Source organism: Neomonachus schauinslandi, chromosome 9 (genome assembly GCF_002201575.2).
Source record: "Neomonachus schauinslandi chromosome 9, ASM220157v2, whole genome shotgun sequence".
NCBI classification, from domain to species: domain Eukaryota; kingdom Metazoa; phylum Chordata; class Mammalia; order Carnivora; family Phocidae; genus Neomonachus; species Neomonachus schauinslandi.
In genome coordinates, this window is record NC_058411.1 from 21,114,573 (window position 1) to 21,140,606 (window position 26,034).

Genomic DNA, 26,034 nt, shown 5'->3' on the forward strand with positions numbered 1-26,034 from the left:
GAAGCCTGCTTCTCCCCCTCCCACTCCCCCTGCTTGTGTTCCCTCTCTCACTGTCTCTCTCTCTGTCAAATAAATAAATAAAATCTTTTAAAAAAAAAAGAGTCAGAGGCCTAACCCACGGAACCACCCAGGCGCCCCTATTAACTGGTTTTTAAGAATCTCTAAAACACCTTACCTTCTTCTGGCTTAAGCACTCAAAACATTCTAGGTTATAGTTGTGCAAGGTTTATACATATTAATTATAGCAGATGTCTTTGGAAGTGAGCACGTTTATGATACAGTTTGCATATCTAGATTTTATAAAAGTCGCGTAGTTCCCTATTTGCAGGCATACCTCAGAGATATGCAGGTTTGGTTCCAGACCGCCACAATTAAGTGAGTCAAATAAATTTTTTGGTTTCCCAGTGCATAGAAAAGTTATGTTTACACTATATATTGCAGTCTTTTAAGCATACAATAGCAATATGTCTAAAAAACCAATGTACATACCTTAATTTAAAAACACTTTATCGCTAAAAAGTGCTAACCATCATCTGAGCTTACAGCAAATCATAATCTCTTTGCTGGTGGAGGACCTTGCCTCAGTGTTGACAGCTGCTGACTGATCAGGGTGGTGGCTGCTGAAGGTCAGGGTGGATATGGCAATTTCTTAAAATAAGACAGCAGTGAAGTTTGATACACTGATTGACTCTTCTTTTCAAGAACGATTTCTCTATAGCATGTGATGCTGTTTGATACCATTTTACCCACAGAACTTTCAAAGTTGGGGTCAGTCCTCTCAAACCTCGCCTCTGGTTTATCAACTAAATTTATATCATATTCTAAATCCTTTGTTGTCATTTCAACAATCTTCACAGCATCTTCTCCAGGTATAGAGTCCATCTCAAGAAACCACTGCTTACCCATAAGAAACCACTCCTCATCCATTCAAGTTTTATCATGAGATTGCAGGAATTTAAATGTAATAATAGTGAAAGAGTTTGCAATGTTGTGAGAATTACCAAAATGTGACAAAGAAACATGAAGCAAGCAAATGCTGTTTGGGAAAATGGCACCAAGAGAGCTGTTTGATCCAGGGTCACCGCAATTCTTCAATTTGTAAAATGCAGTATCTGTAATGAAGACTGTCAGAGACTCAGATCTTTTCTTCAGGGCAGGGTTGCCTGATTTAGCAATAAAAATACAAGATGCCCAGAAAAACAATGAATAATTTTTAGCATAAGTATTCCCCATGTAATTTTGAAACATTCTTGTACTAAAGAGTTATCTGTTGTTGAGAGTTGAAATTCAAATGTAATGGGATGGCCTATATTTTCTCTGACAATCCTATTTTGGGGGGGGCAGGTTACACAGATAAGATTACAGAGAATGAATGTGTAAATGAGTGAATAAAAAAATCAGTGTACCTCTCTTCCAAAATAGTGAGGTGGGTGACACATGCGATCGCTTTAAGGAAAAAGTAATAATGAAAGAAGAGAAGACTCAACATATGATGTGGTGGCCCGTTGACTTTCTTGATGGCAGTGACAAGGCAGCTGATTATAAATGCCACAGGGTATGGCCCAGACGTGGCTTTTTCAGGCAGTGACTGGACATTAAGCTTCTAGGAAATTGGTAAATCTGAAATGGTGGGATTCCATTAATCCCATATATATACAAAGACCCAACTAAGATGCTACAGGAGCTCATCTGTGCCTTCGGGTTGAATGGCGATCATGTAAGGCTGTCAATCACAGGCTTCTTTGGTCACTGTTTGACTGTCCCTCAACCCACAGTGTCCATGGAATTCCTTTGGTCAGGGATAGCTAGAGCGGGCAAAAACCACCTTGGAGAAACAACAGGAGAGAAGATCTTGAACAGCATGCTTTTGTAAAAAGACAACTAAGCTAAGCATAAGTGTGGCACTAGCTTGCATCTCTTTTTTATTCTTTGGACCATGCAACTTGCAGATCACATTCTGTTCCCAGACTGCTGAAAATCAAGTGAGGATCGGTGAGCTCATCTCACTTTTTCCTCTTCATCTCAGACTGCTGCAAGTGAAAATCGGCTTGCTCTAATCATTAGAAATTATTGTAAAACTAAATAATTGCTTGTCCAATTCTGTAGTGTTTTCATCTGATATTCAATACGCCCCCAAGGATAAGGAGAATGGTTGATAAGCATTGCAGTTTACCAGAAACGCTGCAGAAGATTTAAAACTGAGAAAGCCAGCCAGAGTCCAGGGGGAAGAAGGAGGATGGAGAGAGGGCTCAGCCAGCTTGAACGGAGATGAACTGGATCTTGGGCGAGGCTGTGTTCTCTAAAACCAGCAGGGTTGTTGAGTACTTTATCTCTTAGAGATAATTAGGTGCTCAAAAATAAAACTATCACTCCATGTGTAGCAGTTTGGAGGGCTTGCTTATTATCACAGATGGTGATAATTCCATGAAGCTTTTTACCTTGGGTTCAGATTGCTGATCCTACTTTCCATTTGAAGCTAAGAGGATGGGATGGGGCCATATATCCATAAAATCCTTAATATCCAAGAAAAAAGTGCTTCTGTCATCCCCATTTATCATATAATGTTACCTGGAAATGTCAGTCTACTTAGACTGATTTCTTCACCCTGACTTAGGCTGATTCCCCTAGAATCCACATTCTATAAACCAGCTTGGGTAAATAAATCATAAATCTTGGTAGGATCTATGGGTAAGCTACTCCAGACAATCCTTATTTTATAAGGGTGGGGTATGTGATCATTTAAACTATCTTTTGCAAGGACATGGCAGACATAAATGAACTTAATATACAGTATAAAGTCTTGGAGTCAGAGTTGAAAGGAAAGACTTCTAGAAAGCCAGGATTTCTAAATACAAATACTGTGAAGGGTGTATGAGAAAGAAATAGCATTTCCTTTAAAAATAATATAGACACTGGTACGTGTGTGTTCAATGCCTTTACGCTGTTTGTGCTGTATATCTCACAGTTAAGGAAGAACAATGTGGTCAGAAAAATGAGGATGGTCAGAACTGAGTTGGGAAAGAATATCCAATGGATGAACTTAGTATGGTAGATACAATATTGTAGCTCACATCCTTCATTGGACTTATTCTTGGTAAATAGCAGCCATTCAGTAAAAACTTGCTAGATGAAGTCCAGTTGCTGGGTAACTAACTCCTAGCTAGGGGCGCCCTCTGTATTATGTTTAGGTGAGGAAGTGACTGATGTCAGAGGGAGGAGAAGGACATTATGGCAAGGAAAGTTGTGATCTCTGCTGAGCTTTGCTCTCTGGGGAGTTTTGGGATATATTTCAGCTCCAAGATGGAATTTCAGCCTGCATTTCCCTAGTCCCTTTGGGGTAAACTTGGGCTGGCACCTGTTTACGTTGTGAGACTCATGGGAACACTTCTGTAAGGAACCATGTTTCGCCCTCATAGCATTGGTTATTTGGAAGAATTAAAGGGAACCCCTGCCTAGCCCTCATTGCTCCATGGAAATCCTTTTGGTAGCAGAAATCAGGAGACCTGTCTGTAAACAGTAACAGGTGAGAAAATGCTCAAGGTTTCAACAGAGGTAAAAGTCAGGCTTGGAGCATATTCGATAAGCCGTTCAAAGACTCCATGAGAAGTAATAGCCTGCTTCATCCCATAATCTTCTCTATCGTCATCTTGTCCCAGTGCTCCAAGCTGTGGTGTTTTGCTTCTAATCAGCTAATGTGTGATGCTAATTAGTACATGAATCGTGTTGACTTCTCTGTTCATAATAATTAGGGTTTCGGTATGTTCTTAGCAGATCAAAATGGTATTTTTTCCTGCCCAAATGTTTACTGTCAGATAGTAGCTAGTTACCAGTGTTTGACAATAGAAAATACAATACAGGCAATCAAACATTCTGAGATGAGCAACATATCCCCATGCCAGATTGTGGGGAAAGAGAAGATGGAAAAGAGGTTCCAAGGAATGAATGTGTGACTTCGCTTATGACTGGGAGCAGTTCAACTTCTGCTGAGCAAGAGATGCTTGTATTATTATTAATTTCACATCTGAGTGATGACAGTGTGCTTGGTTCCATATGAAATCACAGGACCATGTGCTTTTACACATCTGCCATAATATTCATGAACTTTTAAGTAATTACCCAACTGCTGCTGAGGCATCAGTGCTTGTTCTCAATGTGGAATTTGTCCAACTTGGCTTCAGTTACACTAAAAAATGTCTAAATGAGGTTACCTCTGCTAATTTCAGTAAATTGACAGGGGGTGGATGATGGGGAATCATTGCTCTTTTGGAGGATAACACATTGTTTAAATTAGAACCTAAAGATATTTGAACATACTTCTAGAGAATTTACCAAGTTGCTAACATGCTATGTGTAATCTTTGTACACAAACAGAATCATTATAGGATATTGATGTGTTACATTAGTTTAAGATCACAATTAGCATTGAGACCAGAGACATTAGCCCTATGTTAAAATCACGAAGTGAATACTATTTCATTATTACTGTGGAAACGTGACCTCTGTTTTCTCCATCTGCTACTCAACCCTGATCTTACTGTAGTCTCAAACATCCTTAGCACCATCATCATTTGATTTTACCTTGGATTTACATACTTTTTACTGAAGTGCTTAACTCTAAGAAAAAATAAGTTTCCATCAACCAGGAATCAGAAACTTAGGGCAGAATGACAGAACATTGCTTTAGAACAGAGTTTCAAGTTTGGATTCAAAATACTAATTGGAAAAACAAGATCCTTGTTTTCTATTATGATTGGATCTGAACTTTCAAACCCTAAAATATTTTTGTCCAGATACTTATCTTTATCCCATACTTGCCTTTGACCTTTACCAGGAACTGGGAGAAATAGACTACATATTTCATCACACAATGGTCATCCTCACTGAATACCCCCATTGAGAACAGAGGTCCACAAACTATGATCACCTGGTCAAATCTTGCCTGCCACCTGTTTTTGTAAATAAAGTTTTATTGGAACACAGTCACACTTATTTGTTTACCCATTGTCTGGCTGCTGTCACATTATAATGGCAGAGCTGAGTAGCTGCCACTGAGATCATATGGCCCACAAGGCCCAAAATATTCATCTGGACCTTTCCAAAAATGCCTGCTGATCTTCGATCTAGACTTCTAGAAGTCAAGAAACAAATGATTCTCACTTAAATATTTCCCGTTTTGTTAAATCCTTCCAAAAACTTTAATGTTTTACATAAAAAGGTCAAGAAAGTATGGAGACTATGGTGCACTAATTTCTTTTCTATGTTTAGAGGGATGGTTACAGTGACTACAAAAGGCTGTGATTCAGGGAACCGGTGAATTAAAATCCATTGTCTCCAGTGGAATAATTCTCTGTCATCTGCCAAGCCTCTCACAGAGCCCATGATATGGTCAGAGGAGAAAGATGGTGGGAAGGTAGAGAGAATCTTCTTACATAAGTATAGAAATGTTCTTAGCTTAGTGTTCCTAGCCCATTCTCATGGGTTAAGTAATCAGCAGTAGCCAGAGGAATTGGATGTCCAAGCCTTGGTGGTGGCTGCTAAGTCAGCAATGATGAATCCCAGCAGAGCATACCGAAGAGTCTTGAACAAGGGGATCCCGGTCCTGTCTTTGGCTTGGCCACTAGCTAGTTCTATCAAATTTTAAAAGTCATGTTAAGGGAAAAAAAAAAAAAAAGCCCTGTGTTCACTTTGGGCTTCATTCCCTTCATATGCAAAATGTGACTATTGGACAAGAGTCTTCTTGCTAACTTCTTGATAACTGATACTTCACAGCAGTGGTTCTTGAGTTTTTATTTTGTTTGTGTTTTGTTTTTATTAGTTTCAGAGGTAGAATTTAGTGATTTATCAATTGCATATCACACCCAGTGCTCATTACATCAAGTGCCCTCCTTAATGTCCATTACCCAATTATCACTTTCCCCCACCCACCTCTCCTCCAGCAACCTCCAGCTTATTTTCTAGAGTTCAGGGTCTCTTATGGTTTGCCTCCCTCTCAATTTTCATCTTAGTTTATTTTTCCCTTCCCCTATGGTCATCTGTTTTGTTTCTTAAATTCCACATATGAGTAAAATCATATGGTATTTGTCTTTCTCTGACTTATTTCATTTAGCATAATACCCTCTAGCTCCATCCATGTCATTGCAAATGGCAAGATTTCATTCTTTTTGATGACTGAGTCATATTCCATTGTGTGTGTGTGTGTGTGTGTATGTATATATACCATATCTTCTTTATCAATTCATCTGTTGATGAACATCTGGGCTCTTTCCTATTTTGGCTATGGTGGACCTTGCTGCTATAAACATTGGGGTGCAAGTGCCCCTTTGAATCACTATTTTTGTATCCTTTGGATAAATCTCTAGTAGTGCAGTTGCTGGGTTGTAGGTTGTAGGGGGTGGTTGGTTTTTGACTTTTGCTTTACACTGGCTGCACCGAGGGAGACTTTTTAATCCCCATGCCCTTGCTACACCTAAACCAATTATACCAGAATGTCTGGTGGTAAAACCTAGGCATCAGTGCTTTCAAATCTCTCCAGGTGATTTCAATTTTCAGTCAGTACTGAGAAATATGCTGTGTAGACCTCAAAGGCTGAATTATATACCCCATATCGCTGTCCTTAAAAAATGATAACTGAGAGTGATTGAGGGTGAGACCCTCCAATGCAGTATATGCAAATTGTCTTAATTATTTTAAGAAGTCTCAATTCTCTACTTTCTTCACAGAAAATTTGACTTGGGAAGATTATTGCCCTTAAGTCCATGGCTTTATAGGAATAGTTGAATCAAAGAGGAAAATATTTGGTTAGATGCATGTAATATTAAAGTTGAATATCAGTAATTTAAAAAAAAAACATGATAAATCTAGGGGAAATCATGCTTGTATCTCCAAGTAAGGAGGCCAGTGTTATTGGATATTTAGTGTGTAGTTATTTTCGATCTTAAATGCATATTTTGGATTTGGTTCATTTCTCTCTAATGTACTTTGACCCTTAATATTGCTGCCCTCAAGCTGACACCACTAGAATGCAAGCTCAGTGTAGGCAGGGAGCACACTGCTCCTGTTCATCTTTGTATCACCAGTGAATAGCACGGTACCTGGCTCATTGTAGGTGTTCAATAAAAATGTGGAAAAATGGATGAAGGATTATGTGAGATTTGTATGATAAAGTTAAATAAAACTGATGTATAAGTATTCATGTCATCACTCTGTTGAGTCTTTTCAGACTTCCCCTATAATTATGCATTTAAAAAAATGACTAATAATCTGAATGAGACAATTTAGAGAAAGGTACTTTAATCTCTATTTGATAAAGACTATGAGGAAACCCAAAAGCCTGGCAAAGAATGAGACTGCATTTCAAACAGAACTCGGAAAGCCATGCCAAGGTCTAATGATTTCAAAACTTATTAGCATTTATTCTTTAAAAATGGAATTATACTAGAACCCACCACCTCATTCCCAAAGCAGAACAAGACCACTTCATCTACATGTGTTTTGTTTGTTTGCATCCAAGTCCCCTGCATATGGTTGTACAGGTCATTCACCTCACCCGGCTTTAGTGTGGTCCATGGATCAGCAGCAGCATCATTGCCTGGGAGCCTGTTAGAAATGCAGACTCCTGGGGCCACTTCAGATCTGCTTAATCAGATTCTGTATTTTAATAAGATCCCAGATGGCTTATATGTTCAATAAATTTTGAGAAGCACTGTACAACACAACAGATCCAGAACCATAGGCCTTCAGATTTTGTGATGACCACTTCTGGAATATAAAATAACTATGTATGAAATGTTTAAAGGGGAAAAAAAAAAGATGGAATCACAAAAATGAGTTAGCAATAAGACTGTCAAAAATGAGCAAGCAAATTTTTTGAAAAAGCAAATAGAAATTATGGAATGAAAAAAATATAATTGTTAAAAAATATTCAGTGATGTGTTATAAAACAAACACAAAAATCTGTTGTTTGTTGGTCTAGTGGACTCTTACCATTGGTGGTTTTTTCTTCTCCTATGTGTGATTTTTGACTGTGAGCTCATATTTGATTGATCTAGATCTTTAAAAAAGCTGGGGGCCTGCATTGGTATTTTTCCCTCTGCAGAGTTTTGCATTTATTTCTGCCAGGAATCAGAAGGTACTAATATGGTCACCCCACTCCAGCTGTCGTCCAGTTTCCCTGGCTTAATCCAGGAGTCTCAGGTTTATATCACTTCCCTGTCTTCTCACTGCACTAAAGCCTTGTCTTCTGGCATCACTGATGTTGGCAGCTGCCTTTAGCAAACTCAACCTTCTGGAAGCACCCACCACTTTAGTTTCAGCTCCTGGTTTGTTAGTTTATTTCCCTCTCTTGGAGGTATGACATAAAATGTAATTTTTTTTAAATGGATGATCTAGTTGTTTTATAGTAGGAAGGCCCTACAAATTAACTAGTCCACCACAGTGTGGGAAGCAGACTCTACTAAAGCTATTTTTTCACTTATTAGATATTAGGTTAAAACACAAATTAGTAAATAAATAAATAAATAAATAAATAAATAAATCTTAAAAAAAGGCAAAAAAAAAAAAAAAACACACAAATTAGTATGGCTGAACCAGTCCACAAGCTCTTAGACACAAAGTATGCCCTGGTGTAGATACTGGGGGCCACAAAGATCTGACAGGAAAGTACAACAAAGACAGGACCTCATGTAAGTGACTATCTTTTTGCCAACATTCTATTCTAGGCATTATTTATTAATGGGGGCTGGCAAAAGTTGGATATGACTTTTCAGCTATTTCTGAGTGAATCAAATATAAACTAAATCTTTCTGAAAACATGTCAGAAAAACTAAAAAGAAAAACCTTACTTTCTGAACAGCTTTGGATTTAATTAAAGACATGCTTTAGTTCATGTACATATACAGTGTACTTCATGAACATTTACATACACACACATACTCCTACAAGGAAACTGAAGGTGACACCATGGTTCTCCATTTTATCAAGGATAAAAGCTTTGGGATTTAGAATTGGGGCCATTTTAAGTGTTCGCTAAAGTTGGCTCTTGCCAAGTTCCTTAATATCATCCCCACGTTTTGGGCATACTCATTCTGGGGTTGAGGAATGCTCTGGTAAACCTATCTCTAACAGAATTCTGACCCATTGGATGTTCCCTCATTGGATGGGGGTGGGAGTGTGGAGGAAGACAGTGGTTTCCAAGGCTACCCTTGACTTACACAGCATCCAGCTTTGTCCCATTGAAAGCATGTCCTTGAATTGAAGTAAAGCCATTGTTGTATAGTTTCCTACAATCAAGAGAGGGAGGAGAAATCAGTGACCCATAAGAGGTGATGGTTGGGCTTCATTTCTGCAGTGTCAGAAATGTGCATGAAGGTTCTCAGGTCCCACAAGAGAACTTTATGATACGTCTTGCTTGGAACATAGAATATTTCCCAGTTTGAATCCCCTTTTTCCATACAGCTCCTAGTAATTTCAAGCTGTTTCTCAGAAGCCATTCATTTTGAGAAGGAAAGATTTGCCACCATTAAGAATTTTTAAAAAAATATTCTACCTATATTGAAAAAAGAAGGGTCTCAGGTAATAGTTAACCCAATGTCAATAATGGAGGAATAACTTCAGTTTCTTAAGATGAACATATTTAAAGACATTGCTCATCTGAATGCATAGGTTTTATATTTTTCTGTTTAAAATATTATGTCACACTTGTATTTTATCCAAATTTTTATCCTCAGGGCTATCATAGATTAAATGCTTAATGGTTGTGGGCTGAATCAAGTTGAACTTCAAAGACAAATCTAAGAAAATAGATAGACCATGCCCTTTTATGGAAATTTTGATGTTTTAAATTGTTTCTATGTTTCTGCAACTAATTAATTCATGCAGTGATTCCTGGGGCTAGTGTCATCTCCTCTGTTTCCTAGTCAAGCTCCTCAGAGGTGGAGGTGACTTGCCAAAGAAAGCCACATTGCTGCGGACCTGTTGGGAATCAGGATTTCTGACCTCAGAAGTGATTCTTCCCACCCACCCAAAGGAGAAGGAGCCCTGTCGTGGGAGCTCTGGTCTCCATGAGGATGCATGGGGGCTACTGGCATGCTATAAGAGAAGGCAGCCATATCACAGTCAAGTACAGCTAGGGGCAATTGTAGGGGAACTCTGAAAATGACTGTAGTCCACCACCTGTCAACTCTGGTGACACATTAGGAAGTATACAAGAGATTCTAAATTTGGAATTAGACCTGTCTCTGTCACTTCATAGTATGTGGATCCTGAGAATTTCTCAACCTCTATTGTCCTCAGTTTTCTTATCTGTAAGAATATGATAATAATACCTAATCAAATAGCTATATATTTATCAGTGTGGGACACTTATAAGATGACCATGTTGAAAAGAATATCCCCAAAACTTAGATTTATTCTCTGTTGTTGTGGAAAACTGAGCGTAATCTTTGTTTGTTGTTATTTTTTATTTTGTTTTAAATAATGACACAATGAGTTTAATTTCAGCTACTGCTGTGTCCTGGGTGAGGACTGCAGTGCACAGGGGTGAAGAAAGCTCTGAGAGATAAGTTAATTTTTCTGAACCAGAGTTCTTTTATGTATGTGTGAGAATTATACATTTGGGATTTCTGTTTTCTCAAACTTTGTTAAGAGTCCTAGACAGTGAAAATATTCTTTGTTGGAATTACATTTCAGAGATTAAGCAAAACTCTTAATAGACAAATAGGCCTTAGAAAGGGAAAATAATGAAGGAAGAAAAAAATAGTGAAGAAGAAAAAAAAAAAGGATTGCAAACTTTGATTGAAACACTCTCCTGCCAGGAATACAGGTACAAATTCATTGTTGGACGCATACCCTCTCATGCAGTTTTTTGAGCACAAGCTTCAAAGAAGCAAGGACTTTTGCAGGAATGTAAAATTAATCATCTGAAAAGATAATGCCATCCCCAACTCTCGATTTCAGGAAGCATAGGATTCCCTCATTCGGATGTTTATTAAATACCTACTGTGCCCTGTGCTCAGTGGGACAGGGAGCTGCTTTCACTTGAGAGGGCTCCTGGGGACATGGGGTCCTTAGAAAAAATGCCAGAAGGTGAAAGTAAAGAAACTGAGAAAGGAGTTTACATGCAATGAGTGGTTAAATGGCACAATGGAAACCTTTACAGAGGAGGCAAATGGCTTTGAGGTTTGAGACTGAGCAGGCTAAGACTCCAGGTTTTTGCTGTGTCGTCAAATGGAATGGTGGCCAAGAAGAGTCTCTCGTCTTTTCAAAAAGACCTCTCCCCATGTTTCAAGGAGAGGGATGAACCGAAATGCTCCACTGTGGATAGAGACTCAGAGGTTGAGGCAGTTTCATAGGACCTAGATTGATAGACTTAGATTGGCTTGGAAGCAGCTCCTTGCAAGAGTTGTGGGGATGCTTGGGTCAATTTTACTGGGGAATAATCCAATCAAGTTTGTATCTGATAAAGAAACCCTGGACTGTAGTGTGAACAGAGAAAGGGATCTGGGTGACAATCCAGGCAAAAAAGCCATAAGGCCTGAGCTTGGGCAGTGGTACTGAAGCTAGAGAGAAGGGATCCTTTGGACAACTCTAGTTTGTGGCTAATTTGATGAGAGAGGGGAGTTCTCTACCGGTTTGGAGAATTAACTTATCTTTTATACCTCTACTAGACTTCTTTATTAGAACATTTTATGAACTTCTCTGATAAACATCTCCTTTTGAACATCTAAAGAGCAGAACCCATTCGAACTCTGAAAAATAATGATGTAGAGCAACTCTGTTTTCTGTTCAATATGGCTTTGTAGGAACTTCATAATAGTTGTGATGACCGAGTTGCTTGTGAGTGCAAAGAGCATGAGAAGCTCTTAGTTGCACCATTTTCTAATTCAGTGACCTTGGAAAAGTCACTGCTCTAACCCCAGGTTCTTCTTCTATACAATGGGGGTACTAGAATACAGTATATTACAAGGTCTGCAGGTCAAATCTGGTCCACTACTTGTTTTTGTAAATTAAATTTGGTTGGAAAAACAGGCTCCCTAGTTTATGTATTGCATATGGCTGCCCTTTACCTACAATGGCAGAAGTAAGCAGTTGCCACAAAGGCCATGTGGTCTGTAAGACCTAATGGTCTTCTCTAGATCAAGTGTGCTGACCATTTCTATAAGGGAATACTTATCTTGTTACTTAAACCATTTTGTCATCGATTAGAGTACCATACCATAAGGCAGTCCTCTTATTTAACTCTCTGAAACCTTTAGTAGGCCAGAGAGCACGTCCTGTAGGATGTTTCTTGGAGGGGCTGTGAAAATATGACAGTGGTCCAAATAACATTCCGATTGTTGGCAGGAGTGCAAGGGGCAGTACTCACAGTGTCAGGGTTTCATTGCACAGCCCCTGGAAAGCGTTGGCAGGGATGGAAGTCATGTAAGGGTTGTCTGTGATTTCCCTGCAAGAGAGGGACAAAAACGCTTGGTGAAAATAAATGATTTCCTTCTGGAGTTGGGCTCTTCTTGCTCCACCTCTGCACTCAAATAAATTACCTAACCCAGGGCGCCTGGGTGGCTCAGTTGGTCATGATCTCAGGGTCCTGGGATCTAGCCCTGCATCAGGCTCCCTGCTCAGCGGGAGTCTGCTTCTCTCTCCCTCTGCCCCTCCCCACCACTCGTTCTCTCTCTCTTAAATAAATAAATAAATAAATAAGAATCTTAAAAAAAAAAAAACCTGATGCAATTTAGTTTATTTTTAAGTTTATTTTTAAGTTTTGTTGACCCTTCATAGCTGCTGGTGGCTCAGAGGTTTGGTGAGGTGGAGAGCTGTCATAGGGGGACACGCACTCACAGCCTCTCAAATGTGCATAAGCCAGTGAGCGTTGGGTGTGGGCTGAAGTCCCTGACTAAATCCTGATTTGCAAGGGGAGCAGGTGGGCCTTAGAGACGTCTGTAAATCTGTGACAAATACTTGGTCCATAGCAACTAGAGTTTTCTAAGTGGAAACCTTCAAAAAGAGCTGGTAGAATGAGATCAGCGGCTTTCTTCTTATGAGTATTACTGAAATGTCCTCTACTTGCAAACCACTGCCAGGCAGATGCTCCTGGAGAACTTTCTGTGCCAGTCTAGTTACTAGAAAACTGCCTACATTTTGAACTGAGCTCTTCAGCAGCAAAGAAGCATGGTCAATTTTTTTTTTTTCTGGCAAAATCCCGAGAGTTCAGATCTGATCACTCCACATTTTGCTGACTCTGTGGTGCAAACTCACCCTGTAATGCTGCCTGAGTCGGTTTACTTCTATACAACTAGGTAAGACACTTGACCGTGTCACAGGTTTTGGAAAAGGGCACATGGCCACCAATCAGAAGCCATAGGAAGTAGTTTGAACACCACTCGTCCCTGCTCCTTGGGACTCTGCTCAGACAAAATCACTTAGGTTTTCTATTCCTCTTTTTCTTTATTTATAGAATGGAAAAAAAAATGTTAACTTTTATGCCTTCTAAGGTGGTCAAGAGTAACAAACATGATAATGTATGTGTTTGAAAAGCTATTAAAAATCATGTGGAAAATAAAGTATCATCATTATCATCAAATTTTCCTTCTACTTGATCACTCCCATCAGCAAACAAACATGCCATAATTTGTCCCATCAAACAACAACAAACAAGAAAAAGAAACCTTTTCTCCCGACCCAGTATCCTCCAACTACTGAGACATTTTCTGCACTTTTTTAATAGTAAAACTTCTCCAAAGAGTTTGTAATGGTCACTCTCTCTAAGTCTTCCCTTCTGATTCTTTCTTGAGCCAACCCCAACCAGACTTCAGCCTAGAGCTCCATTGGAACTGCTCTTGTCAGAATCATGAAAGCCCCATATTACTAAACCCAATGGTCATTTCTCAGTCTCTGCCTTACTTCATCCACCAGTGTCACAGCTGCTCAATGCTTCCCCTTGGGACGATTGCTTCACTTGGTTTCAACCAACCCCTATGGCTGCACCCTACTTCTTGTTAGTGTTTGAATACTTATCTTGTTACTTAAACCATTTTGTCATCGATTAGAGAACCATACCATAAGGCAGTCCTCTTATTTAACTCTCTGAAACCTTTAGTAGGCCAGAGAGCACGTCCAGTGTTTTGTCAGTGACAAAATACTGCCAAATATTGCATGTGTGCATACTTACAGTATAAAAAAGACATCAGTGGAATAAACTTTGGTCAGGTCAGGGAATACTCCAAGTCCAGTGTTGAAAATGCCACTATAGTGCATGAAAAAGAAGAGAGAGCAGATATAAGGTAAGAAATCCAACACATAGGAAGTAGAATAATGTACTAGCTGAATTTTTATGGGTTCTAAAGTCAGACTAGAGTCAAATCCTAATTCCTTCATTAAATATCTGAGTGACCATGGGCAAGTCCTAACCCTTGGATGAGAGGTTGCTCCCTCAAGGTACAAGAATCTAATTCCGTCCACCAGTGTCAATACATTTTTTTTTTTCTGTTTAGAAGAATATGAGGATTGTTTCAACCAAGTAGGCTTCCTAGAAATAGGAATTTAGGTTTCTTTCCATGTGTGCGTGTGTGTGTGTGATATTTCCCTGTTTTAATTGGAGGGCGTTATGGGGGAGGGGCAGTGGAATAGGGGAGGATGGGGCAGTAAGACAATATAATACCCAGCTCCAAGCCAGGCTTCCCCTTTCAACCTTCACATTATATTGTGCTCATTATTTTGGCAAGAATTATTTTCCCCTGGCAGTCACCTGGGAGTAGGACAGCAGCAGTGCCATTTAGAAAATATGTCTAGACAAGGGATAAAGTCAATCAAAGACAATGTCTTCACTTTCCAAAGTTTGTGTTATCAGGGCAAAATGTCAAGACTAAAAGATGTACATCAAACAGCACAAATATAGCCACTCTCAGGCTCCTGGTTAATTTAACATTTGTTGCAGCTACTAGAAAGTAGATAGTGGAAATGGGATTTTTTTTTTTTTTTTTTGAGAGGCATGGCATGGCATGGGGTGAGACTTCGACACTACCAGTAAAGCTTTAAAGAAAGTCTTCCCACAGAGAACACTCTGGTTCCATTGATATACCTTTTTAGGCAAATTCTGACCTGGCTCTTTTAGAGGGCAAAACATAAGATTTGAAGAGAAAACAGGAGCCAGAGGTCTCACAAAGAGCAAATGGGATATTCCAGATAGCAAAGGAGAGCACCGAATCCTAACCACTAGACCACCAGGGACCAGGTAGCGAAGGAGAGAGTGGAGATTCCATAAAGAATATTCGAAGAACAGGAAACAGTGAACAAACTAGTCGATTGCAAGAGAGGTTCATGTGGAAGTGTGTCTGGTGGGGGGAGGCCCTGGAGTTAAGTGGGGACCATATAGTGGGGCTGGAAATGCCAGATTAGGGACCAGGACCTCTCTTTTCTTCAAAACCCCAAACAAATCCATCTCCTTTTTGATGTGTCCTCTAATTAACTGTACCCCCAAATAATGTATGTACCTCTTATTTATCACTTATCATTATTTTCCAGTGGGAGAGGAACTTTTTAATTTTATATATAATATCTTCCCAACTAGATTTTAAGCTTCTTTTTTTTTTTTTAAAGATTTTATTTATTTATTTGACAGAGAGAGACACAGTGAGAGCACGAACACAAGCAGGGGGAGTGGGAGAGGGAGAAGCAGGCTTCCCGCTGAGCAGGGAGCCCAATGCGGGGCTCGATCCCAGGACCCTGGGATCATGACCTGAGCCGAAGGCAGACGCTTAACGACTGAGCCACCCAGGCGCCCCTAGATTTTAAGCTTCTTGAAGGTAAGGACAATGTTTTATTATCTTGCAGATTCCCCACAGAGCCCCGCACATATTAAGGGATCATCGTATCAAAGAATTACTGATTGACTGAAACTCAAGGTCCACACAGGAGTGATTGCCTTGTCCCATAAATTTTTATTACTTCCCAGATACCCCTCCAGCAACATTTCCCATCACTATCCTCTTCTATTCTCCCTGCCATCTCCCACTCCCACCTCTTTAATACTGAACTATTTTTAGGGCCCCAAATGAGCCATACGGTTCCACACCTTTGTGTCTTTATCATGCTAGTCCCTTCACCTGTATTTTTCTTCTACCTCTCCCTCTTCTTTTCCTGGATAACTTCTATTCATCCTTAAAGACTTAATTCATAAAATATATATGGATGTCCACTTTTATTTAAAAGCCCTAGATGGAAACAAACTAATATGTTAATAATGATTATTTCTGGGTCTTGGGATAAAGGTTGATTTTAATTGTTTCCTCTCATAATGTTTTTGTGTTCTAATCTTTTACAATGCCTGTGAGCAGGAAAGAAGGGAAGAAGGGGCGGGTTCTTCCAGCTGATGCTTAGAGGACCTGAGGCCATATATACACATCCATTGAACACGTTTTTATTGAGCACCTACTCTGTGCCAGGCTGTACAGATGCAATAGAGAGTCAAGTGCTGTGGTTCCTGCTGTCAGGGAGTTTATAGTTAGCTCATAATGTGTCACCAAAGCAAAGCGATAGTGTTGTCTTTTCCATTTTTGTCCCCCCAACCTCTAAGAGTTTGGATTTTGCCCTTTGTGGCTTTTTTTCCCCTGTGTAACAGTCACTTTAATATTGTTGTGAAACCCATTTCCTAATAAAATTAACCAATGGACTCCCAGAGTTTTTTGTTTTGTTGTTACACTCCATTTAAAGACTATGTATACATCATGCTATTTTCTCCCTCGTGTCTCCCTCAAAGATCAGGTCTTTGGTCCCAGCCTTATGTGCTGACTTTTAAATAGGTTTTTCCAGTGTGAATCATTTCACCTGATACCTTTTCTGATGGGAAAGGGTGGGGAGTAAGTCGCAGAATGTGATTTGTCTCAGGCCATATACCACTAAAATGACCTTGGCCCACATCATCCTAGGGAGACTCCTGGCAGACAACAGCATTATAATTCTCTCATAAAAAAAAGGTAGGATGGGATAGGTGTTAATACTTACAGGAACTTCAAGAGAGGGAGCTCTTTTAGGGCATCAGGATCTATGGAAGTTAAGCTTCTGGTGTTCCGAATTTCTCTGGAAGCATTATAGGAAACACATTCACCATAATACATCCATTTCTGTTCTTACCAAAGTTAAAATAATATGAATCAGGTTTAACAAATGTTCATGATGAGGGGCCCCAGGGACTGTTTCTGCTGGGAATCAGTCCCATCAGCAGGCAGCAAACTCCTCCCAGGGACACACAGGCTATATTCAGCCCTCCCCATCACTGACTTAGTTCCAGTCCATTTGAATGTATGGGTGACCTTTCTCTTAATTGTAGTCTCACAACCTTTCCCACCCCCCCCAACTTTTTATATTTAAATAGACAAGAAAAGTCCCTCCAATGGTTTGTTGAGAACAGATATCTTTATTATTAACAACAGCATGTATCCTGGCCCTGGAGAGGGAAGCTGAGCAGACTAAATGATGGATGATAGCAAGGCATTAAGGGCAGTGAGCTTCCTCTGTCAATTGCTATTTCAGAGATAGTGGATGTAGTGAGTCTTAACAGTTCACTTGAGTTGATTTTTCTATACCAGTGTGATATCATGTATGTCAGCAACATATATACTTAGGGTTATTTACAAGCCGATCAAAATGTACAGTTAGCATTAGTGAAGTTCATGACTGTGAGAAAGAGGTTCTCATCGGTAAAATGGAAGGTATTCAACACATATAGATTGGTTGAAAGAGTTTAAAGGCACTCTCTATGCTTATATGTAGAGGACAGAAGAACCCAGTAACACCTGTATCCTTTTCCCTTAGGGATGGCACCTAAGGCTAAAGGAACCTGCATCCACTTGCGGATAGTAACAACTAGAAGACTTAGGATCTGGCCCTGGACTTTTAAAAATGGTTTTACTGAAGGAGAATTTTCATAAAATTCATGTACTCCTGGTATACAATGAGGTATTTTTTAGTAAATTTATAGAACTGTGCAACCATCATCACACCCCAGTTTTAGAACATTTCTCTCAATGACAAAACCCCATTTGCCCATTTGCAGTTAATTCCCACCCCTCCCCCATGCCTAGGAACCATGGACCTGCTTTCTACCTCTGAATTTGCCCTATCTGGACATTTCATATAACTGAAATTGCAAATACGTAATCTTCTTTATTTGGCTTCTTTCACTTAGCGTGATGTCTGTGAAGTTCATACACATTGTAGTACATAGTAGTAGTTTGCTCCTTTTTATTGCTGAATGGTCAGATGGAACTGAGATCCAGTGTTGACTCTACCTCTTCTTTCTGGCTACATAACCTTGGGCAAGTGTCTTGACCTCTCTGAGCCATCATTCCCTCATCTATAAAATAGGGATAATAATAGCACATCTTCATAGGACTCTTGTGAAAATGAAATAATGTCTATAAAGGGTTTGACATGTAGCCTAGCACACAGTGAAGGCTTTATGAACAACAGTTTTATTATAACAATAGTTATTCTCCTGAGTGGAATGAAAGCTAGAATAGACATCAGACACTTGAGGCTAGGGGTGCTGCAGTGTTCACACAAAATCAAAAAAACAAAACACTGGGTGTGGTGTTTGACTAAGGATGTGGAGTATGAAACAGATCTTGAGAAAGAGAGGATAGAATCAGAAACTATTGGGGCACCTGGATGGCTCAGTTGGTTAAGTGTTGGACTCCTGATTTCGGCTCAGGTCATGATCTCAGGGTTGTGAGATCAAGGCCTATGTCGGATTCAGCCCTGGGCCTGGAGTCTGCTTAAATTCTCTCTCTCTCCCTCTCCCTCTGCCCCTGCACCCCACCCCCCCACACCCCTGCTCATGCACTTGCTTTCTCAAAAATAAAATAATAAGAAGAAAAGAAACTATCTTGCCTCCACCTCAACTTACTGTCTTATTAATATAAACTTACTGGTCCATTGTCTTCATTAGCATAATTTTTGCCCAGCTAACTTTATTGTTCTTTACTGGAATCTCTTGAAAGACACATCCATGCTTCAACAGAAAGCATCGACAGTTTATATCCCAAGACCCTTAGAATCCCTCACCTCAAAATCAAGCTCCTGCATGGAAAGAACCACTTTAAAGTAGATTTAAAATTTTGTCCTGGTTTGAAACTAAAAGCCCTGTATTTCTGGAGCTCTGTCTGTCCTGGGTAAACTGGGATGGTTGGCTACCTTATTGCACAATCCCATAGCTGTTCCCACCTTGCTCCTCTAAGATACTTTTAGACACTGCCGAGTTGAGGTGCCCTCTCTCTGCATGTTGAGCAATAAACTCCTCACCAGAGCTTTCCATGTGGGGAGAAGGGTTTGAACTGCTGTCCATCAAATATAAACTAGTTAGGAGAGTTTGGAAACTGAGTGTGGCTTGTGGTCTGGCAGACTGCTGCATGAACAAGCCGGACTTGAAAGAGTGGCCCAAGAGAATGTCACAGTGAAAGGCAGCCAGCCGAAGCAGCTTTAGAGGTAGCGAACGAGAAATGAGAAACTGCTGTGGGTTCCAGCTGACTAACTCAGGCTGCAACCTACATGGTTGAAAGAGGTGGGAGAGGCTTCGGGGAGAGGGGAAACAAAAAAGAGGTGGATTTCTTAGGGGAAATCTAAGATAGGCAAGAGTTACCGCAAGAAAACATCAAGGAAAAGAAGCCGCTTTCTGAGGTAAGAAGATAGTCAGCTGCTCATGCTCACAAGTGACTTAAAAAAAAAAAAAATCCCTCCTGAGAGAAAGAGAAATACTGTATGACCTCACTTATATGTGGAATCTAAAAAAGCCAAGCTCAGAGAAATAGAAAGTAGAGTGGTGGTTTCTAGGGGCTGGGGAGGGCTGGGGTCAAAGCATACATCCATTTATAAGACGAACAAATTCTGGGGGTCTGATGTACAGCATGGTGATTATAGCTAATAATATAATAAGAATACTGTGTTACATCCTTGAAAGTTGCTAAGAGAGATCTTAAGTGTCTTTACCACAAAAAAGAAATGTGACAGGATGGAAGTGTTAGCTAATGTTATGGTAGTAATCATTTTGCAGTAATATAAGTGTGTCAGACCAACACCTTGTACACCTTAACCTTACACAGTGTTACATGTCAATTATATCTCAAACCCAGAAAAACAAAATATCTGCTGAAGTACAGAAGGGGAGGGGGCATGAACCGCTACCTTAGCTAAATGGAGACAGATGTCAGAAGTGAATGCAGCTGGTATAACCTTTTCAATGATGGAAAGCAGAGAGGAGTAGCACTCACAAACCTCTGAAAGGAGGAAAAGGGTGAAAAAGGGATCCAAATTTGAGTAAGTTCCAAGCCTGCGTGGGAGAATGAACTTGAATCGCACAATTCTGAGTTAAGCCATTACAGCCCAAGAGTGCAGGAGGCTAGCTATGTTGCCAGGACGCTGGGAACACCGAGAGAAAGAAAACATGTATACAATTCCAGCATGGCAGGTTGGCATAGAGCTGTCCCCCGGAGTGAGTATGAACAAGAGGTGAGGATGGCAGGGCCCCTGGATCAGCAGCCTGGGTCCCTGAGTGACTGCATGGACGAGCACCGACCTGCCTGCCCGCCTGCCCCTCTACCCAGTACTGTCCCATGAGCAAGAAATAACCTTCAGTTCCCTTAGGGCTGTTACAGAGTTTTATTTTTGTCTATTTCTTACAGTTATTAGCCTACCCAAACGAATACAGTAAGCATCGATAAAATTCTTAAAATACAGAGCATAGTGTTCATTGTGGTTGTCTCTGGTAGGTAGGTTTGGAAGCTAGGAATGTGTACTTTTCACTTTTTATTTTATCTTTTTTTTTTTTTTAAGATATATTTATTTATTTTAGAGAGAGAGCGCATGCAGCCGTGAGCGAGGGGAGGGGCAGGAAAAAGAGGAAGAGAAGCCGACTCCTCCCTGAGCTGAGAAAGGAGCCCAGTGGTCACCTGCCCACCTTGCCGGGGCTCAAACCCAGGACCCTGAAATCATTACCCAAGCCGAAACCAAGAGTCAGATGCTCAATCAACTGAGCCACCCAGGGTACCCTATTTTATCTTGTTTAAAATTTAAAAAAAAATGAAATAAAAGGCATAAAAAAATCCCCCCAATTTAAAAAAAAAACACACAAAGGAATATATATTCTATATAAAAATTTTAAAAAATATATAAAGTGCCAGATAGTCCCTTCAATCTTCAAGTATGCTCTTCTATGGAGTGGGGCGATTTAGCTGTGTCAGGGAAATATTTGAGGATCTTGAAGCTTATTGATTAGAAAAGCCCAGCCTTGGAGATTACAGGGTAACCAGGGACTGGGTATACTTATCACTCAGGATGGCTCTACCCATGAGGGGGTGGGAGAACTTACTTAAGTGTAGCAGGTAATAATCCTCTTCATTTTGCAGACAAAACAACGAAGACACATTTAGCAAGAGTAAGTGACTGATCTCCTGTTACACAGAGGCAACCCCAGGCCATAACCTAGGACTTCTAACTCCCAATACTGCTTCATTTATTATTTTTTAATGGTGTTTAAAGGAGATCATCCACCAGAATTAAAAAGAAATTTAAATACTCCTTATTGCTTAATTTCCCTTCATTGGATTTCAAATAAAATGGACATTTCAATGACATTTCAATGACAAGTGTAACAGTGATACCAAGTGTGCAGTGTTTTCACAAACCAGCAGATCAATAATTTAGCATACATTAGGTTCATTTAATCCTATGACAAGATTCTGGGCTTTTTCTTCTTCTGGGAAACATTTATCCATTCCTTTTTTTTTTTTAAAGATATATTTACTTATTTGAGAGAGAGAGAGCAAGCGAGTGTTGGTGGGCAGCGCAGAGGGAGAAGAGAATCTTAAGCAGACTCCATACTGAGCACAGATGCCAATGGAAGTGGCATTGGGGGGGGCTTGATCTCATGACCCTGAGATCACAACCTGAGCTGAAACCAAGAGTCCAATGCTTAGCCCACTGTGCCACCCAGGTGCCCCCGTTTGTTCATTCTTAGTAAGAGCAAAGAACAGAGAAATTGGCTTGTTCAGTTCAGCTGGTATTGTGGCGGGTGCTTAGAACACCAGCCTGCACCCCACACGGTTTGGGAAATCAGCAAAGTGACAGGAGAGAGTCCCCAGGTCGGGGAGAGAGAGGCAAAGGGAAGAGAAATGAAGGCTTAGATCCTTCTACTCTTAAGGAACTTTCCAACTTTTTTTCCTTCCATCGTCATGTGCCCCCTTTTCTCTCTTAACTATTCAACTGGCATTAGATCATGGCATTTGACTATGATCCTTAGCCTTAGAGATATTTACGCACACCCTCAATGCCCCCAGTTCATGAGGAGAAAGGATGCCAGGCTGGGTAAAAAATTGAGGGAAAGAATGAAACTGACTTGGCTTTTTACCTGCAAAGTAAGATGGGGCCAACGGACATGAGAAGGTTGCAGGCTTGCACAGGCAAGGACCCTGAACTGGAATAAAATATCTGAAGAGAAGGGAAGCTGCCCCAGTTGGCATAGTTGGAATTTTAAGAAATACAAATGCAATAATGTGTAAGACTACATTGTGTAAAATAAGAAACCGAATGTGAATAAGAGCCCAAAACCTAGATCTTGGCCATCCCCCAGCTTCTTTTCAACTTACTTCAATTTGATTTTTAATTTTTTTCTAGTCTGCTTTTAAGTACCATTAGTTCAAAAAAAAAAAAATAGGAGGCAGGCCACTCTGTCTTTGACTAGGTCAGCTCGCTCTAGTGTGGAGAGTGGGGAGAGACTGGTTAAAACTAAAGGAATAATTATTGGACATTTATTATGTGCAACTTTACCGTGTGCTCTGGGAGGCAGAGAGAAGTAATAACTAATTAATTAACTACTTTAAAAAGAAGGTATGTATGTATTGGCAAAGCCATAATTTTGTTACCTTAAATACCTTAAATACTACACAGTACTGAGGTGAAAACTGGGACTAAGAATTAAGTACATTAATTTTAAAGTAACATTTTCTGATAGGTTTTTTATCACATAATAAGTCACCCATGTAGTATTAATTTACATCAAGTATTAATTTTAAGATTGATGTATATTGAAGGAAGCCTTAATTTTTTAAAAAGTTTATTTCACCTGACTCTAAAGATAATACGTATACATTGTAATAAGTTTTAAACACATTCACATCAAAAGATGTGAAACCTCTCATTATTTCATGATATAAAGAAAATCAGTTTTTTTTCTGTCTTTAAGTATGTTTTGTGTTTTTAAAACAGCATTATGTCAAAAGTATTTCCTCTGGGATTAAATGGTCTGTGACAACAGATTTCTAATGGTTGCTTAGTATTTCATATTAGACCCTTCTAGGTGAGCATTTGAATACTTTCCCAGTTATTGCTATTATAAATTAACGATGAGACAAAGGGCTTTTATGTAAACTCTCACTCCTCTATTTATTTTCTTAGGGAAAATTTATTGAAGTGGAATTACTAGGTCAAAAAGTATAAAGTCTGGGGCGCCTGGGTGGCCCAGTTGGTTGAGTGTCTGCCTTAGGCTTAGGTCATGATCCCAGGGTCCCGGGATCGAGCCCTGCATCGGGTTCCCTGCTTGGCGGGGAGCCTGCTTCTCCCTCTCCCTCTACTGTTCCCCCTGCTTGTGCTCTCTTGCTCTCTCTATCAAATAAATAAATAAAATCTTTAAAAAGAAAAAGTATAAAGTCTGACAAAGCTCTTGGTAAATACTAGATTCTTAGCCTCTAAAGTCCTGATTTGCCCCTACCCCCTGCTCTCTCTCAAATAAATAAATAAATCTTAAAAAGAAAAAAAAAAAAAGCTCAGCTAAGCCCTTCTCCATTTCCATGTGATAATTCCCAGAAATTATGACAGCTTGTGTGTAGGTCATGGCAGTGGAGAGGAAGAGGGTACATTTTTTGTATATTAGCATAGTAGAATCAACAGGACATGGTGAAGGATTAGAAGGGGGTGATAAGGAAAGAAAGTACAGTGATACCCCTCAGGTATCTGGAATATGCGGTATGATAAATGGATGTGCCATGTACCAGCTCAGCAAATAGTGGAGGAGTGGTAGATCAGAGGGAGAGGCTGATTTCAGTTTGGGGCATTTAAGTAGTGAGATATATGTGAGACATCTCAGAAGAGATATCAAGGAGACCGACAGGTAAATGGCCCAATGGTAAAACGAGAGACCTGGACTAGGTATGTAAACTTGAGAATAGTTGGATAAGGTCACGGGGGGGGAGAATTGTAGAGTAAGAAGAGAAGAAGACACAGGTCTGGGTCATATGGAACCCCAATGTTTAAAAGTGAGGAAGGAACATGGACTAGCAAAGGAGAATGAGAAAGACCAACCAAGATGGTAGAGGATGACCAGGAGTGTGGAATCCCAGAGGTCAAGGGAAGAAGGTTCCAGCAAGAATAGAATGGCCCACTATTTTGAATCCTGTGGGATTCAGCACCGTGTTAAACGTAACTGTATTAATTGACTGAATAGGTAGCTTTTTATCTTTGGAATGCCAGCTCTAAGTCACCAACAATTTTAGCACATATTTTCTACCATCACAATTCCTATCAGCACAATCTAAGCAAGAACTGGGAAGCCGGCTCATAGGAAAATACAGTGCATTAGCAGGAGAAGGTTGAAAAAGCAGTGAAGGAATGGTTAGAAGTGGGGGTGATGAGCTCCGAGTCCTTCCATAGCCCTAACTCAGCCAATTTACCAATCACATCGACGAAAAAGGGACAGGGAGAGAGGGAGGGCCTCTGAGGAAAAACATCCATGCAACAGAGTAACATTATGTTCTTTAACTGCTAATGTTCTCCTGGAGGCTTTTCAGTAAATGCTAGCAATATGCAATGGCACTGGCCATCAGCACACCTTAGTTCAGTATCTATGCTTGTAGCAAATCCAACCTGGTGAAGGGCTCTGCTTCATAAATAAATCAGAGGGCTTTAGTTCTCTGCTGGGAGTGCCAGGGAAGTTGGGCTGACAGTAGATGAGTAGATGAGATAAATCATTCTATATTGATATTTGGTCTCATGCTTTCCATCTATCTCAGTTCTTTGAGGGAAGAAGAGAGATTTTTCAGCTCTGTTTCTCTCATGCGAGTAGCATAATGTTTTGTTTATAGTCATTGCTTAATAAGTGATTACAAAATAAAGGTATTAAGCATTTGTGTGGCAGGAGTCCAGAAGTCTTTACTTACCCTTTGTGCCAACTGAAACCATTTGCAGATAATAATGTAGGATATATATTAGATAAATCTGGAGAATGCAAGATGTGTTATTCTCTTATTTTCTAAGATATTAGACTGAACACCTCATATACATAAGAGAAATATCCTTTTAAAAACCCACTTCCAAACTCATCCTCTTTTTAGTTTTTGTATTTAGTAGTTTTCTTTGCTCTATGAAATTAACTCTTTTGCTCAGAGGGAGAAAGTTGATATTTCTAAGAGAAATGTTAACAACTAGAAACTATGAAGAAAAGGCCATAATCATAACAAAACAGTTGCTTTTAATTGCTGCAGGGTGTATATAGAGCTTTGTTACAAATTAGTTTCTTTGATTTTTTTTGGAGAAAGGGGCAGAGAATCAAAATCTCTGTCTTTTTAAAGCTATGCATTATCTTCTGAGTGTGACTTTAACTGCATCTCATGGGTTTTGATTTGTCATATTTTTATTGTCATTTAGCTAAAACTATTTTCTAGTGCCTACTGTGGTTTCTTCTTAGACTCATGGTTATTTAGAAGTGCATTGTTTACTAGTCAGAGAACTTGATTTTAATTTTTTGTAAGCTATTGAGACTTGCTTTCATGGCCCTACATATGGTTAATTTTGATAAATGTTCCATGTGTCCTTGAAAAGAATATGCACTCTGCAATTGTTGGATACAATGTTTTATATAAGTCAATAAGGTTAAGTTTGCAAATTATGTTGTTCAAACCTTATTAATTTCTTATCAGTATTTTTACTTTTCTTGTATGCATGTTCTATCGGATAAAGCTCTATTGAAACAAATCCCCACTATGATGGTGGGTATCTATT

General features: G+C 39.7%; 1 protein-coding gene across 1 annotated transcript in view; it reads right to left on the minus strand.

The window, feature by feature from the left end:
• Positions 1 to 26,034, minus strand: part of TSHR (thyroid stimulating hormone receptor) — a 153,885-nt gene that overhangs the window by 25,097 nt on the left and 102,754 nt on the right. Inside the window, exons 4-7 of the mRNA XM_021679616.1 lie at positions 16,993 to 17,067; positions 14,162 to 14,236; positions 12,362 to 12,439; positions 9,210 to 9,278 (exon numbers count right to left, since the gene is read on the minus strand). Of these exons, the coding sequence (XP_021535291.1) occupies positions 9,210 to 9,278; positions 12,362 to 12,439; positions 14,162 to 14,236; positions 16,993 to 17,067 (297 nt within the window). The remainder of the gene's footprint in view (positions 1 to 9,209; positions 9,279 to 12,361; positions 12,440 to 14,161; positions 14,237 to 16,992; positions 17,068 to 26,034) is intronic.